This window comes from Pristiophorus japonicus, chromosome 18, assembly GCF_044704955.1.
Source record: "Pristiophorus japonicus isolate sPriJap1 chromosome 18, sPriJap1.hap1, whole genome shotgun sequence".
In the NCBI taxonomy this organism is placed as follows: Eukaryota; Metazoa; Chordata; class Chondrichthyes; family Pristiophoridae; genus Pristiophorus; species Pristiophorus japonicus.
In genome coordinates, this window is record NC_091994.1 from 26,887,835 (window position 1) to 26,902,517 (window position 14,683).

Below are 14,683 nucleotides of genomic sequence, written 5' to 3' on the forward strand. Positions count from 1 at the left end.
ACCTCCCAAACCTGTGACCTCTACCACCTAGGTCAAATGCAGCAGGTGCATTGGAACACTATCACCTGCAAATTCCTCACCATCCTGACTTGGAAATATACTGCTGTTCCTTCATAGTCACTGGGTCAAAATCCTGGAACTCCTTCTCTAATAGTACTGTGGGAGTACTTTCACCATGTGGACTGCAGCAGTTCAAGGAGGTGGCTCACCACCACCTTCTCAAGGGCATTTAAGGAAGGGCAATAAATGCTAGCCTTGCCAGCAACATCCACATCCTGGAACAAATAAATTAAAAAAAACAGAACTGAGCCATTCAGCCTCTTGAGCCTGTTCTACGATTCAATTAGATTATGGCTGATCTGTACCTCAATTCCATATCCCTTGACATCCTTAACCAACATAAATCTATCGATCTCCAGTAGGAGACCCCTTAATATGATTTTGCTACTTTCCCCAAAGATACGGAGAAGAATTGTACGACTTCGTTGGTACCCTAGTGAAATGACTCCATAGAACTTGAGATTACGCTTTATCCCCTCCTGAGCTATATGGTGAGTGTTAAATCTGATACTGCTAGGAAGCTGAGCTGTTGTAGTTCTAATGCTGAATATTATAAAGTGGAATAAAATAACCTATCAATCAATCAATCTGCTTAAATTGAAAAGTTTTTTAAAAAGTGTAAAAATGTAAAGATTAATCCATGAAATTGAAATAAAACCAAAATTAATGTTTATTCTAGGAGGGAATCTCAACTTCTCTTGGGTGTATGGCACAGATTGGTTGCTGACCAAGAAACAAAACCATTTTGCAAAGTATTTTTGAAATACAAATTATATATTTAAAAAAAAAAGGCAAAACCCTTAAGGTACCATAAATGGGCAACAGCAAAAGGTTTTCTTCTTGAAGACCAGTTTGGAACAGGATCTTACAGGTGAAAGCAGTAATAGTGCAAATTATTTCACACCATTCAACTCGTATTGAACATTTTGCATTCGATGCAATGAAAATGGGCTGCTTTGTTCAAGGTGTACTGAAACAGTTTTCAGCATCCTGGGTGCTGAAAGCATATCAAAAACACAACTCATTTTAAATGACTTAAAAAAAAATGTATTAAGCTTCATGCTATTTCTCCACAAGTCTTCAAACAAAATGAATATTCAGCCATAGAAAGTGCCACACCCTTCATTTGGAACTATTTTACTTTCATGCATTCCCTCACTTACAAAAAAAAAAATCAATTCTTACATTAAACTTCGCATGTAAGGCAGCAAAACAAATGTCACCCTCAGTGAACATGTGAGAATACCATTGTTGGTACAGCAATGTGGGTTCCAAACCAAAAGCAAAGCTTACTTTAAGATTATCAAGGATTAGACAAAAGTTTTTGTTTGTAAAATACATAATGAGCTATCGGGAAAATAGTGCTGATGCTGTTCTCTTCTTTTCTCCCCCCTGATGTATTTAATGTGGGATATTGTTTTTTTAAAGTCAACAATTCTGCAGCTGTAAAATGGTAATTTTACTTATTGTGTATGAATTGCTCCAATTTTAATCTTAGTCCATTCTTGGTCAGGCAAAAGACTTTTTTTGTCTCGACTCTGAATGGACATGCACATCCAGTCAGAGTGCCACTGGTTGCTAAGGGTACTAAGACATCACTAACATTACTGAAATATTGTCATTTCTCCCTGTTTGAGAAAGCCAGGAATGAATAGAAGTGACATTTTTGAACTTAGTCATGGCATGCCATGATAAGATGGTGAAATACTTAAAGGTGAGTTTATATATAAACTCACCTTTGTCATTCCTTTCAATATAGAGAGAGTTGTCTTTTACTGAATATTCAAATCAGGTAATTGTAGAGCTTTATTCTAGAGGAGTTATTTAAGAATACTCACATGATCTTTTCCCATTTACATTGCTTAAAACTATTTAATACTTGTGTGAATGTTAACCCATTTTTATGCTTGTAACTGATGGCTGAAGTTTTGATTTTTTTCCCCCTAAAAATTTATATATATTTGAATATATAAATAAGCAAATAGTAATTCTGATTAAATATGTTCAGACTTTTCTGCTGACGGGCTTCATTTTAGATAAAAGCACTAAGTATTTTGTCTTACTAGATGCTAATAAAATACTATGTTCTTTTCATGTCAGGCAAGATCATCATGTGAGCCTTGTTGAAGCTTGTTTTAATCTTTAATATTTTTTTGTGACATGACAAAATAAATTTATTAAAGGCAACAATTTCAAAAACAAATACAACAAAAACTTAGTTGCAAGGGTGCAGGGCCCACTTGGGCTTTGGCTAATGTTTACCTAAAGGTAGAATTATGTTAGCAGCAGTCTCAAGTTGCAAACCATCACTGGGGAATACAAAAAAAACACCTTTGATTGGATTGGAGGAAATCCTAATGTCTGCTTTCCTCCTCCTCCTCCTCCTCATTTTAACATTGAAAAGTGCCAAATATTTTCAAGTGTAAATGGACTTTATGCAATACATGGATCAATGTAGAGCCAGAGGACTTATTTGATGCCTTTATTGGTCATCTTCCGAGTCTTGCAAATTCTCTGTGCCTTTCGGTTCTTCGTTTACAAAAATTGGCAGAAGATTGGTATGTTTTTTTTAAAAGTTGTCCCCAAATTACCACACAAGACAGTGGGAGCAAGGAAAAAAAGTGGTAGATTAGAATAGATGATTGGCAGTATATTTGGAGCAAAATTAAAGTTTAAAGTCGAGGTAGAAAATGTGAAAAGGATATGATTACATTTGTATAATTGTTTTTCAATTGTGGCTAATACAATAATAAGGCTATTCATGATGCTTATTACAGTAATATTTTTTCAGTCAGTGCAAGAGCTGAAAAAACAGAATTGATTGGCCTAGGTAAATGGGTATTTCTCTGGACTGACCCAAGGGTCTATAGTCCGTGGAACCGCTATTAAATGTTATCTTTTCCATTCTCACATTACACCAGAATTTTAAATGGATGTTAATTAACTAAGCCATTATTTAACAGCAGTTATTTTTTGCAACGCAATAAATTAAATCCAAAAACTTGGGTCTAATCCTGTGGTTTGTAAAATACCAAGCCTGTTTGTGAATACAGCTCAGAGTAACAATCTGTTCAGGAAATACTGTGGAATGTGTAAGAAATTGGCTACACCAGTGAGTATAAAGACACTTTGGCAGTTTGGTGTTGAAGAGGAAGGTTAACTGAGGCTTTTCACAAGAGGTATATAAGTTCTCTCAGCTGTAGGTCTCTCCACAAGGACGGATCACAGTGCTCATTGTACACGGGTTCAGTCGAGTCATGCGGGATTTATTTACACAAGTGACATTAGCCTTAAGGTAAAAGTCAATCCATGTGAATATTCAGATTTCTAAGGGGGTAGGTGCTGCCTCTCATGAACAAAAAATAAAATTGTCCACGCTGGCAAAAAATGAACTACAGAGACATGCATATACCAAAACTTGAATCAGGCCTCTTGCTGAATTATTTTTTGCTTACTTCATAATTGGAACATGTGGCTTCATTTTAGATGAGAAAACTGAAGCTCCAAAGAGCTTAAGAAATTAAAGTTTTAAATGCCGATCTACTTTTTGATTTTTGGCCACCTTTTTCAACTGCCCTCTTCAGCAGAACGTATGTCGGATTTTAATTTTACAAACTCCTTTGCCACCTCATCATTGTTTCTTTGTGAAAGTATCCGGAGAACAGTTAGTCCTGTCTCGTCCATATGTATCCTGCGGCCAAGTGGTAACCAGCAGGCACAGCTTCCCTTCTGAATGATATCACGCAGCTGCATCACGGCGATACCAACACTCCGATCTTCTCGGGCAAAACAGTAATCCTTCACACAAATCTGGAGTTCATAACATTCTGGGCCATCCTCAGCGCTCAAGGTGCTGCAAAATAATTGGATAAATTATTAGAAATAAAGTATGTCTATTCCCAACGCCCTAATCATTTTTATGTCTAATGTGATAATACAGGTACAATGTCTCCAATCTGGCTGTCTAAAAACCGGTTTAAAAAAATTGCAGCGCGGGGGGAGGTCGGCAAAAAGCAGGGGGTCAGGGTGGTGGCACCAAGGTCCGAAATCCAAAAAGCGGCACAGTCTTGGTCCTGAGCTTGCCGGATTTCAGACGTTGTACCTGTAGTTGCAATAACTCTGTTTATTTTGTTCCAACTGAGTCTAGATTTTGGGGAAAGTATAATTTAAAAAAAAAAAATTACAGTACATGTATGCTGCTTCTGTTTTTTTTTAAAAAGAGGGCCCAAAATGTTGTTCTCCATTAAAAGGGGAGAACAACATAAAGCGATTACACACAATGTTAACTACTCTGCACCCCTCTCCCTGCGTTAGATTAATCTAAGTAACCTCCTGTATCTCAAAATTCTAACAATAACATTAGTTGTAAACAGTAAATATTTAATCATTTTTACTTTTAATAACTGTAGAAAAATTCAATGTTTGGTTTATAGACTAAATAAAAATCAGAAGGAGAATTGTTCTCCCACCCCAATATTACAAATATGGGCACATTATACTTATCTATCTTTAATAGCTTCAGTGCTTGAATCATTAATGAGTCAGTTTGTGAAGTATTGCAATTCAGTCTACTTCAAACTGAGAGAGGTTCAATTATCTCATCCCAAGATGGTTTCTGTAGTAAGTTGCATCAAAATGAGATGTGCTTACATTTGTTACTCAGCAATGCAAAACTGTAATCATTGTATCTGGCCTCATCTCACTAAAATGTTTCAATCCCCTCTCAGAAAATTGGAGACGTGTACACAAGTGAACGATGCAACATCCAGTTCAGATCATAAGGGGGTTCTATGGTAACACCTCTTAGGTACACTTATTAGATAGTACAGTCCTGAACCTAAGGCACTTGGACCACTTACAAGAGTGACCAGCACACACTAACCAAGTGACTATCTGACAGGAGCAATTCAGGAAGGAAGTTCTAGAAACTATGCTTGTAGGTGATGGAAATGGACAATGATTAAGTACAACAGAGGTGCCTATTCAAGGGTTTTGTCAATTTATGGTGGAGGGGAAAAATGGTGGCTGAGTTAAAAATGAAGAATTTCAGAAGCTCTGGTGTCAAAGGGTGAGACATCACCGTGAATGTGACAGACAGGGAACCTGGGGGAAAAAAAAGGGATGGAAAAAAGCACAATCCACTTTGTTGCAAGAAGCAGTGGGCTTGTATTCAATCTGTGAATTTCAGGAATGGGAGGGAGGAGTTAGAGAGATGGACCATATAAAGTAGAGGAATGGGTTCAAATTGGAATCGAGGTTAATGATTTGGAAAATAGAATTCAATTTCAGTAAATATTTGAAAATTACCACTGGGATGGTTCTTAGCCATTTAGAACTGATGTACAATAGTGTACACAAATTAGCCCCATTGACTTTCTTCAGGTGGTGGATAACTGTTGTACTAACAGCTAAAGAAATGGCCAAATGTGCCACACAGCATCTGGAATAATCAAGTTACATGAAGCAAACATTTTACTGAATGGAGATTGAAGGTACATACAATTGAAAGGTTTCACTGAATTTTGGAGCCCAGCTGTTGTTTTTGGATTTAGTGGCAAACCTCCTCTTCTTGTCACTAAGATGGGGCCCGATCATATTAACTTCAACAAATGGACGGAAAATACCGGTTGTTTGCCACTTTAGATCATTGGCAGCCACAACTGCAAAGAAAGGGAAAGAAAACCATAGACTTAAATTCCTGCATAAAGAAACTGTATTTAAATCTGCATTTGAGGATTAACATGCAATTTAGGTCAAGGAGTCACAGTTGTGGCCACAACACAATATAGGATTCTATCACTATTAGTCCATGATGTACCTGCACCAAGAATGCTGCAGCATTAAGCATAACTGTAGACTGTTTAATCCATTCATTATTGCAAATATATAGTAGCATTATTTCTTAATTATGGTAATACACTTCCTATATTTACTGCAAATAAAAACCAAATGTGCTTTGAGAATTTCTGATTTTTCATTATTGCCAATAAGCATGATCAGTGATTCATAGAAAAATTACAACACAAAAGGAGGCCATTCAGCCTATTGTGTCTGTGCTGGTCGAAAAAGAGCTACCTTGCCTTATCCCACCTTCTAGCACTAGGTCCGTAGCCCTGTAGATTACAGCTCTTTAAGTGTATATCCAAGTACTTTTTAAATGTGATGAGAGTTTCTGCCTCTACCACCCTTTTAGGCAGCGAGTTCCAGGACCCCCACCACCGTCTGGGTGAAGAGAGTTTTCCGCATCTCCCCTCTAATCCTTCTATGTCCCCTGGTTATTGACTCCTCTGCTAAGGGGACTAGGTCCTTTCTATCTATCTAGGCTCCTCATCATTTTATACACTTCAATTAAATCTCCCCTCAGCCTCCTCTGTTCCAAGGAAAACAACTCAAGCCTATCCAATCTTTCCTCATAGCTAAAGTTTGCCAGTCCTAGCAACATCCTCGTAAATCTCCTCTAAACCCTCTCTAGTGCAATCACATCCTTCCTGTAATGTGGTGACCAGAACTGCACGCAGTACTCCAGCTGTGGCCTAACTAATGTTGTGTACAGTTCTAGCATAACTTCCCTGCTCTTGTATTCTATGCCTCGGCTAATAAAGGCAAGCATTCCGTATGCCTTTTTTAACTACCTTATCGGTTCTTGGACATTTAATAGGATATTTATTAATAGCTGTTTAAAATTTCACCAACTGTATACTTACATTTTTTACAGTAGCTTAAAACCTGTTAGTTTGGTTTTCAGCAGATCATGGTTCCCATGGCCTAAATATGGATTTAACCCATTAATAACAAATGTCAAGAATGAAGAGAGTCCATTTGGCTTATGAAATGTTATCCTCCTGGTAAATAAATGCTCCCATCGTAGGGTTGAATTTTCGCCACCATTGTGTCGTTTTTTTTGCAAGTTTCGCCAAAGTTTCTGTACCATCCTAAACTACTTACAGCTGATTTTTTGATGTCACTGGGGGTGCCGGCTGCACCATTTCTGGCCATTTAAGCGAGCTTGGCCAAGTAGGATTTTTTCAAAAACGGCGCGGTGCACCATTCTGAAAAACCTTACCTGCACTTAAGAAAATCAGTGCAGAGATGAGAAAATCGGTGCAGAGAAGACGCCATTGTTTTGACCGAACTGAAGACACGGCGCAGGGGGTGAGGGGCCTTTTGGTCCAGGATAGAAGCGGCAAGCACTGGATGTGGGGGGCCTTTTGGCCTGGGATAGAAGCGGCAACCGGGATAATCGAGAATAAGTTTGTTGAATCCCAGAAACTATATGAAACAACACAAAAGGGTACAGAATAGAACTCAACTTTAGAATTAGATTTTATTCACCAGCATTTTGAAATATTTGTTTAGATGTATCCGGAAAGGTTTTTTTTTAAGATAGTACAGCGAATCCTGAATTAACTTGGAGCGGGAAGATACACAGAATCTTAATGACTGAGATAACAACCATCTGAGTAAGAAATCTCCTAAAAATGTGCAAGCCCTGGGAGCATATCTGTCAAATAGGCAATAACAAATGTCACATTCTGATACAGTCAAGGCACAGTCCCTCATAACCCTGGCAACCTCAGTTTTTCAGCGCAGACCTTAAGCTCCACCCACAGAGCTTAAGGACAATCTGCGCCACTCCAAAATGAAAGGTTATGCCGGCGAAACTTGGAACCTTTTATTCTGGCGCAGTCAGTCACTAAAAAAAAATCGGACGTACCTCTACAACTGTGCCAGAAAAGTCCATGTACAATTTTGTGCCCATAGTATCTAGTCTATTTTGTTTTCCCTTGGTGTAGAGTGAAAGTGGGTCAAGGAGAGAAAGAGAGAGAGAGAGAGAGCGCGAAACTAATACTATACTGCTGGGTGTTTACCAGAATTCAGAGCATCAGTGACAGTGCCCTATTAAAATTATTGGACTCTAAATCTTATAGCGGGATTTTGCTGGCACTATTGATTCCCTTGCGAGTGTGATCGATGCAGCTTGCCACTTCTAATCATATTTATGGTTTAGGACTGAAGTGACATCTTGGGAATGTGGTTGACTTGTGATTGAAAAGCTCTCGCCTACAATTTGGACAATGTTGAAAGTTCTAGCTTCATCTTTAGTCCACAGTGCACTTCGACCATGCCAACAAATCACTGCTTGGCATTATGGTCCTTCACTAAGATTTGGTGAGAACACTAGTTTAACATAACTAGGATCAGGAGTAGGCCATACGGCACCTCGAACCTGCTCTGCCATTCAGTAAGTACATGGCTGATCTGATCGTGGCTTCAACTCCTCTTTCTTGCCTGTTCCCCATAACCCTCGACTCCCCTATAGTTCAAGAATCTGTTTATCTCTGCCTTGAAATATATTCAATGACTCAGCTTCCACAGCTCTCTGGGGTAGAGAATGCCAAAGATTCACGACCCTCAGAGAAGAATTTCCTCCTCGTTGCTGTCTTAAATGGGCGATCCCTTATTCTGAAACTATATCCCCTGGTTCTAGATTCCCCCACGAGGGGAACTGTAAGGGGGTTAAAATGTACACTTGAATAAGAAGCATAAGGGAATGGCATGGAATCCGGTTAAAGGGAATTAGGTTAAAGGGAATAGCTTTGCTTGTGTGATTATCTTTAAAAACTGTAGGCGAAGCTGAAAAAGCCAGAGCAAGATTAAGACTGTGGAACAACACATTCCAATAGACTGAGATGCTATGGGAGATGGACAGGTTGGGAAACCACTCAGCAGCCAGTCTGATAAGGGTCAACGAATCAATGAAGCTCCGCTGATAAGCAGTCAGCCAACTGGTGGCCATAGAAGTTTTGTAGGAGGGTCGCCCACCTTGAAAAATGTATAATTGTAATTGTAAAGCCTTTGTTCTAAGAAGTCTTCATCGGAACCCTTCCCTAGAATGCTTGAATAAAAACCGGTTAACCGAGGTTTAGTCTGAATGATTCCGTGGCCGTTATATGAGAGAGGGTGGGTGTCAATTCTTTATATCAGGGAGTCCATCTTGAAGAGAAGTCTTCTTTTTACCCCAACAGGAAACATCCTCTCAGCATCTACCCTGTCAAGCCCCTTCAGAATCTAATATGTTTCAATAAGATCATCTCATTCTTCTAAACTCCAATGAGTACAGGCCCAATCTGCTCAACCTTTCCTCATAAGACAACCCTTTCATCCCAAGAATCAACCTAGTGAACCTTTTCTGAACTGCCTCCACATGCAAGTATATCCCTCCTTAAATAAGGAGACCAAAACTGTACACAGTACTCTAGGTGTGGTCTCACCAACGCCCTGTACAGTTGTAGCAAGACATCCCTACTTTTATACTCCATCCCCCTTGCAATAAAGCCAACATTCCATTTGCCTTCCCAATTACTTACTGTATCTGCATGCTAACTTCTTGTGTTTCATGTACGAGGACACCCAGATCCCTCTGTACCACATTTTTCTCCATTTAAATAATATTTTGCTTTTCTATTCTTCCTACCAGAGTGGATAACCTCACATTTTCCATCATTATACTCCATCTGCCAAATTTTTGCCCACTCACTTAACCTATCTTTATCCCTTTGCAGACTCTGTCCTTCTCACAATTTGCTTTCCCACCTATTTTTGTATCGTCAGCAAATTTGGCTACAATACACTCGGTCCCTTCATCCAAGTCATTAATATAGATTGCAAATAGTTGAGGCCCCAGCACTGACCCTGTGGCACCCCACTTGTTAGTTTGCCAACCTGAAAATGACCCATTTATCCCAACTCTGTTAGTTAGCCAATCCTCTATCCATGCTAATATATTTCCCCCAACACCATGAACTCTTATCTTGTGTAGTAACCTTTTATGCAGCACCTTATTGAATGCCTTTTGGAAATCCAAATTCATTACATCTACAGATTCCCCTCTATCCACCCTGCTCATTACATCCTCAAAGAACTCTAATAAATTTGTCAAACACAAGTTCCTTTTCATAAAACCATGTTGGCTCTGCTTGAGTGTATTATTATTTTCTAAATGTTCTGCTACTACTTCCTTAAGAATGGATTCCAGCATTTTCCCAATGACAGATGTTAGGCTAACTGGCCTATAGTTTCCTGCTTTGTCTCCCTCCTTTCTTGAATAGGGGTGTTACATTTGCGGTTTCCCAATCCGCTGGGACCTTTCCAGAATCTAGGGAATTTTGGAAGATTACAACCAATGCATCCACTGTCTCTGCAGCCATTTCTGTTAAGTCCCTAGGATGCAGGCCATTAGGTCCAGGGGATTTGTCAGCCCTTAGTTCCTGTAGTTGGCCTAGTACTTTTTCTCTAGTGATAATTGTTTTAATTTCCTCCCTTCCTTTTGCCTTCCAATTTTCTAGTGCTTTTAGTGTCTTCTTCCAGGAAGAGATACAAAATATTTGTTCAAAGTCTCTGCCACAACCATAACACACACAACCTGCTTATTTTAAAAGTGAGGCCAATCACTTTCTCTTATTACTACACTTAATTTTGTCTGTTCATTACACTGATTATTTCCTTACTATTTATTCCTCTACTCAAACTTTTATATAGGCCATGAGAAATATTTTTTTGTCCCTGTAAAAAGTTATAAGGTATTTAAGATGTCTCCGTTCCCAGGCAAACCCAATGCCATATGACATTGGCCTCGTTCTCATTTCATAAATAAAATCAACACGGAGGGGTGGATGGGCTATTTAAGTATTTCAGATGCAATTTTACCAAAAGATATTTTTTGTAGCTAACAAAAAAAAACAAGCCTCCGCTCGTAATGCAAATTCCAAAAAATAGCAGTCGAAAAGCTTCAGCAATCAAGCTGCTTTGTTATAGTACAAAGTTTGGTAAGTATTATTGAACATTTTAGGCCCAAATCTGGCCAGGAGTTGCTCCGTTTTTTTCTGGAGTATCTTAAAAATCCCCATTCTGCACATTTAATTTGCGCTATTGTAAGTTAGGATTTTTTTTTAGTTGTTTTTTTTTCAAAAGGGGGTGTTACCAGCCACCTACGCCCTGTTTTGGCCATTTAAGCCAGTTTGAACAGCTAATAGTTGCTCCAAACTAACTTAGGCCAGCGTATGTGGCCACTTGTGGCCCGCACAGGTAACCCTTGCAGAGAGTTAAGAAATCAGTGCAGGTAGCCGGGGGTGGGGGAAAGGGAAGTGAGAGGATCTTGCAAAGCACTAAACACCTTCACCACAACATTAAAGCAGCATAAAAACCATCAATAATAAATAAAAAATAAAAAGTCCTACCTTGGCCCCGGGAAGTCAGCAGGAGAACGCACTCACTGCAGCACACACCGTCAAGCCCTTCGGCCAGGGCTAGGGGCGGTGGGTGGGAAGCCCGGGCAGGAGAGCAGTGAACTGGTCACACACCCAAGAAGCAGCAGGCTGGACTCAGGGGGGGCTGGCAGGAGGAAACTTAAAGGGGGGGGGGGGGGGGGGCTAGGCTCAGCAGAACACACAGGCTGTGCAGGAATGAGCCAGGCGGCAACAGGCTGGGGGGTGGACACGAGGAGGGAGAGAGAAGTCACATGACTGAAGGGGGAGGGAGAGAGAACAAAAGACCTTTGGTTGTGGTCCATATACATACCTTGGGTGGAGAGGGAGAAGTGCTTGTCTGCCATTTTTCACATTCCTTGACCGTTGAAAGTTTACGTTTTACATTAAGTATGGGTGCTGCAATATCAGGCACCAAAAATCAATGAGAAGGCTTTCCCTTTAAAATGGCCGATTGCCAATGTTAGTCCCCCATTGTGCATGCGCGAATGCTCCAATGCGCAACGCTGCTGGTACTGTTACAGACGCTGGGCCCTAGTCCCGCCCCCTGCCGGCTCTCTTTCAACAGCTCGGCCCTCCACTGCTTTTGCCACATCAAGCCCTAGGACAGTCTGAGGAGCAGGGAGAATACGGAGCTACATTTTCGGCGCCGTTTTTGGAGCAGAAAGTTGGCGCACTTCAGGCAAGTGCGGCGAAAAAACCGGAGGGCCAAATTTGGGCCCTTTAAGTGTAGAACACAAGTTTAACATTTGACTAGTTTACAAGTCTATTCTCATTCTAAAGGGCTACTCCCATATTATTTGGAATTTGGCAGAAGTCAAGCTAATACAGGTTGGATAGCTTATTAAGTGCTTTTCAAAAACATCACCACTCTGCGACCTTAGAGGGATTATGAAACTGATGCTTATATCAGAAATTGCTGCAATTGGGTTGTTACATCTATGAGATATCTGGAGGCCACAGCTTTTAACTTTATTGTATTTATATAATTCCATGAATACCAAAAAGAAAGCTAGGGTGTGGGTGATGCTCATACTAACTAACCTTTAACTGTGATTTTGTGCTCTCCAGTTCCTGGATGTGTGAAAAGCTCTACATGGATGGACACTTCTCCTACTGGATCATCCACACCAGATCCTGTGAAATTGCAGAGAGATTTAAAATTTAAAATGCCATTTAATGATGATGATGATGAACTGTTTTTACAGCATTCAGTGCAAGACTCACTATGTGCGAAGTGAGCCCTGGTGAAGGGCTTAATTTAGTAACTGGGACAGTCCAATGAGTCACATGCTTAAACTCATCCAATTGAAATACATTTCCTCCCTCATTGGCCCAGTGCAAGCAAAATTTCAGCCATCATGATGCCACTGGTTCTGCTGTGGTGAGTTTGATGCAATTAAAAATAACAGACACCAGCCTACATTCGAATCTGCATGACAAACACATTCATTCAGTTTGTTGGGAGTCAAATTGCAATTAAAATTAGACAATATAGCCAAGTTGTGATTACTGGTCGAAAACAATAGATTTTGTAGATCATGCAAGAGCTTCTGCTCCTCAACAGATATTCAAACCTTGATTTGTTTTCTCTCTCCTTACAAACTGAATATATTATTTCAGAGGCAATTCCATTTCAGGGTCTTGCAAAAACCTTTCCTTTTACCCAAATGAAAAAGTCCTCCATAATTACAACTGTAACAAGCAAACCACTACATTGTGTTGACTTTCTGTAGGAAGCTGCTTGCTACAAAAACATGCACAAGGACTGCTCAATTCGGGATGCTTAGTACTAGATTCTTGAAAGTCCCACTTTGGCATCAACTGAACAGTTGTTTTAAGCCCAAACATTCTAATGCTGCCATTAACGGCAACATTATGCTCGAACGTACCCTTTTCAGGATAAACCTCCTCGCTATGGGTAAATCTAATACCCTTCCCACCATGCACTGAGTTGTGAAATCAAAACCAGACGGCAGGCGAAAATGAAAGGAAGAAGAAATTGAAGTGAGAATACGCACAATAGACAGACGCATCAGTTGTCCTAACAAACATCTTTAGACAAATGAAGAATATCAGTGAAAACAGTTCTAGCCAATCACAGATACTACCACTTTAAGTCAAAGGTCTGTCGAGGTCAAATGACAATGTTGAGAATCTGAATAAAAAAGACATTTCAGTTTTGTTACCTTGTTTTAAGTCAGTATTATTGATTGGTTAATATGGTGTTACAGTTGATATATTGTTAAAAGAATGCTTGGTTGCAACATCCTATTAATACTGTTATGGATATTTATAGGATCCAATTAATTGTTCACCCGTTTTCCAATTTAATTCAATTAAATATGTACATAATCATGAATTGCTCGATAATCCCTCAATGTTACTTAAGGGGGAGACTGATACCTAGCCCTTACTACCATACTTTATACTTTCAAAATAATATTTAATAGTAGTAATTTGGGAGCAAAAATTGTGGATAGACTTTCCCAGATGTCCAATTCAAACACTAGTATTTCTTATTATGGAGAAATTCAGTAAATATATTCCAATGTATCATATAATGATATTATAATTAGCTACATCATTAAGAAAACAAACTTCTTTCCAAAATATATGCTAAATTTTCATTATTACACATACGAATTATAACAAAAATGTTGTTTAAGAAGGGAGAAAGGGATAGACCGAGTAATTACAAACCAGTCAGCCTAATCTCAGTGGTGGGAAAATTATCGGAAAAAGTCCTGAAGGACAGGATAAAGCTTCACTTAGAAAGACACGGATTAATCAAGGGCAATCAGCACGGAATTGTTAAGGGAAGGTCATGTCTGACTAACTTGATTGAATTTTGAGAGGAGGTAACCAGGAGGGTCGATGAGTGCAAAGCGTAAGATGTAGTGTATATGGATTTTAGCAAAGCTTTTGATAAGGTCCCACATGGCAGACTGGTCACAAAAGTAAACGCTGGATCCAAAATTGCCTCAGAGGCAGGAAGCAAAGGGTAATTGTTGATGGGTGTTTTTGTGATTGTAAGGATGTTTCCAGTGGGGTTCTGCAATTAGGTCTCTTGCTTTTTGTGAGACACATCAATGATCTAGACGAATATAAGGGGTATGATTAAGAAGTTTGCAGATGATACTAAAATCGATTCTGTAGTTGATAATGAAGAAGAAAGCTGTGGCCTGCAGGAAGATATCAGTCAACTCGTCAGGTGGGCAGAACAGTGGCAAATGGAATTTAATCCAGAGAAGTGTGAGGTAATGCATTTGGGGAGGGCTAACAAGGAAAGGGAATACACATTAAATGATAGGACACTGAGAAGTGTAGAGAAAAAAGGGACCTTGGAGTGCATATCC

General features: G+C 39.5%; 1 protein-coding gene across 1 annotated transcript in view; it reads right to left on the reverse strand.

Annotated features, from left to right (window-relative positions):
• Nucleotides 1-2,162: 2,162 nt before the first annotated feature.
• The window catches only part of unc13a (unc-13 homolog A (C. elegans)), a 471,750-nt gene continuing 459,229 nt past the window's right edge, over nucleotides 2,163-14,683 (reverse strand). Inside the window, exons 38-40 of the mRNA XM_070859800.1 lie at nucleotides 12,369-12,461; nucleotides 5,561-5,720; nucleotides 2,163-3,913 (exon numbers count right to left, since the gene is read on the reverse strand). Coding sequence (XP_070715901.1) covers nucleotides 3,628-3,913; nucleotides 5,561-5,720; nucleotides 12,369-12,461 — 539 coding nt within the window. The 3' untranslated portion in view covers nucleotides 2,163-3,627. The remainder of the gene's footprint in view (nucleotides 3,914-5,560; nucleotides 5,721-12,368; nucleotides 12,462-14,683) is intronic.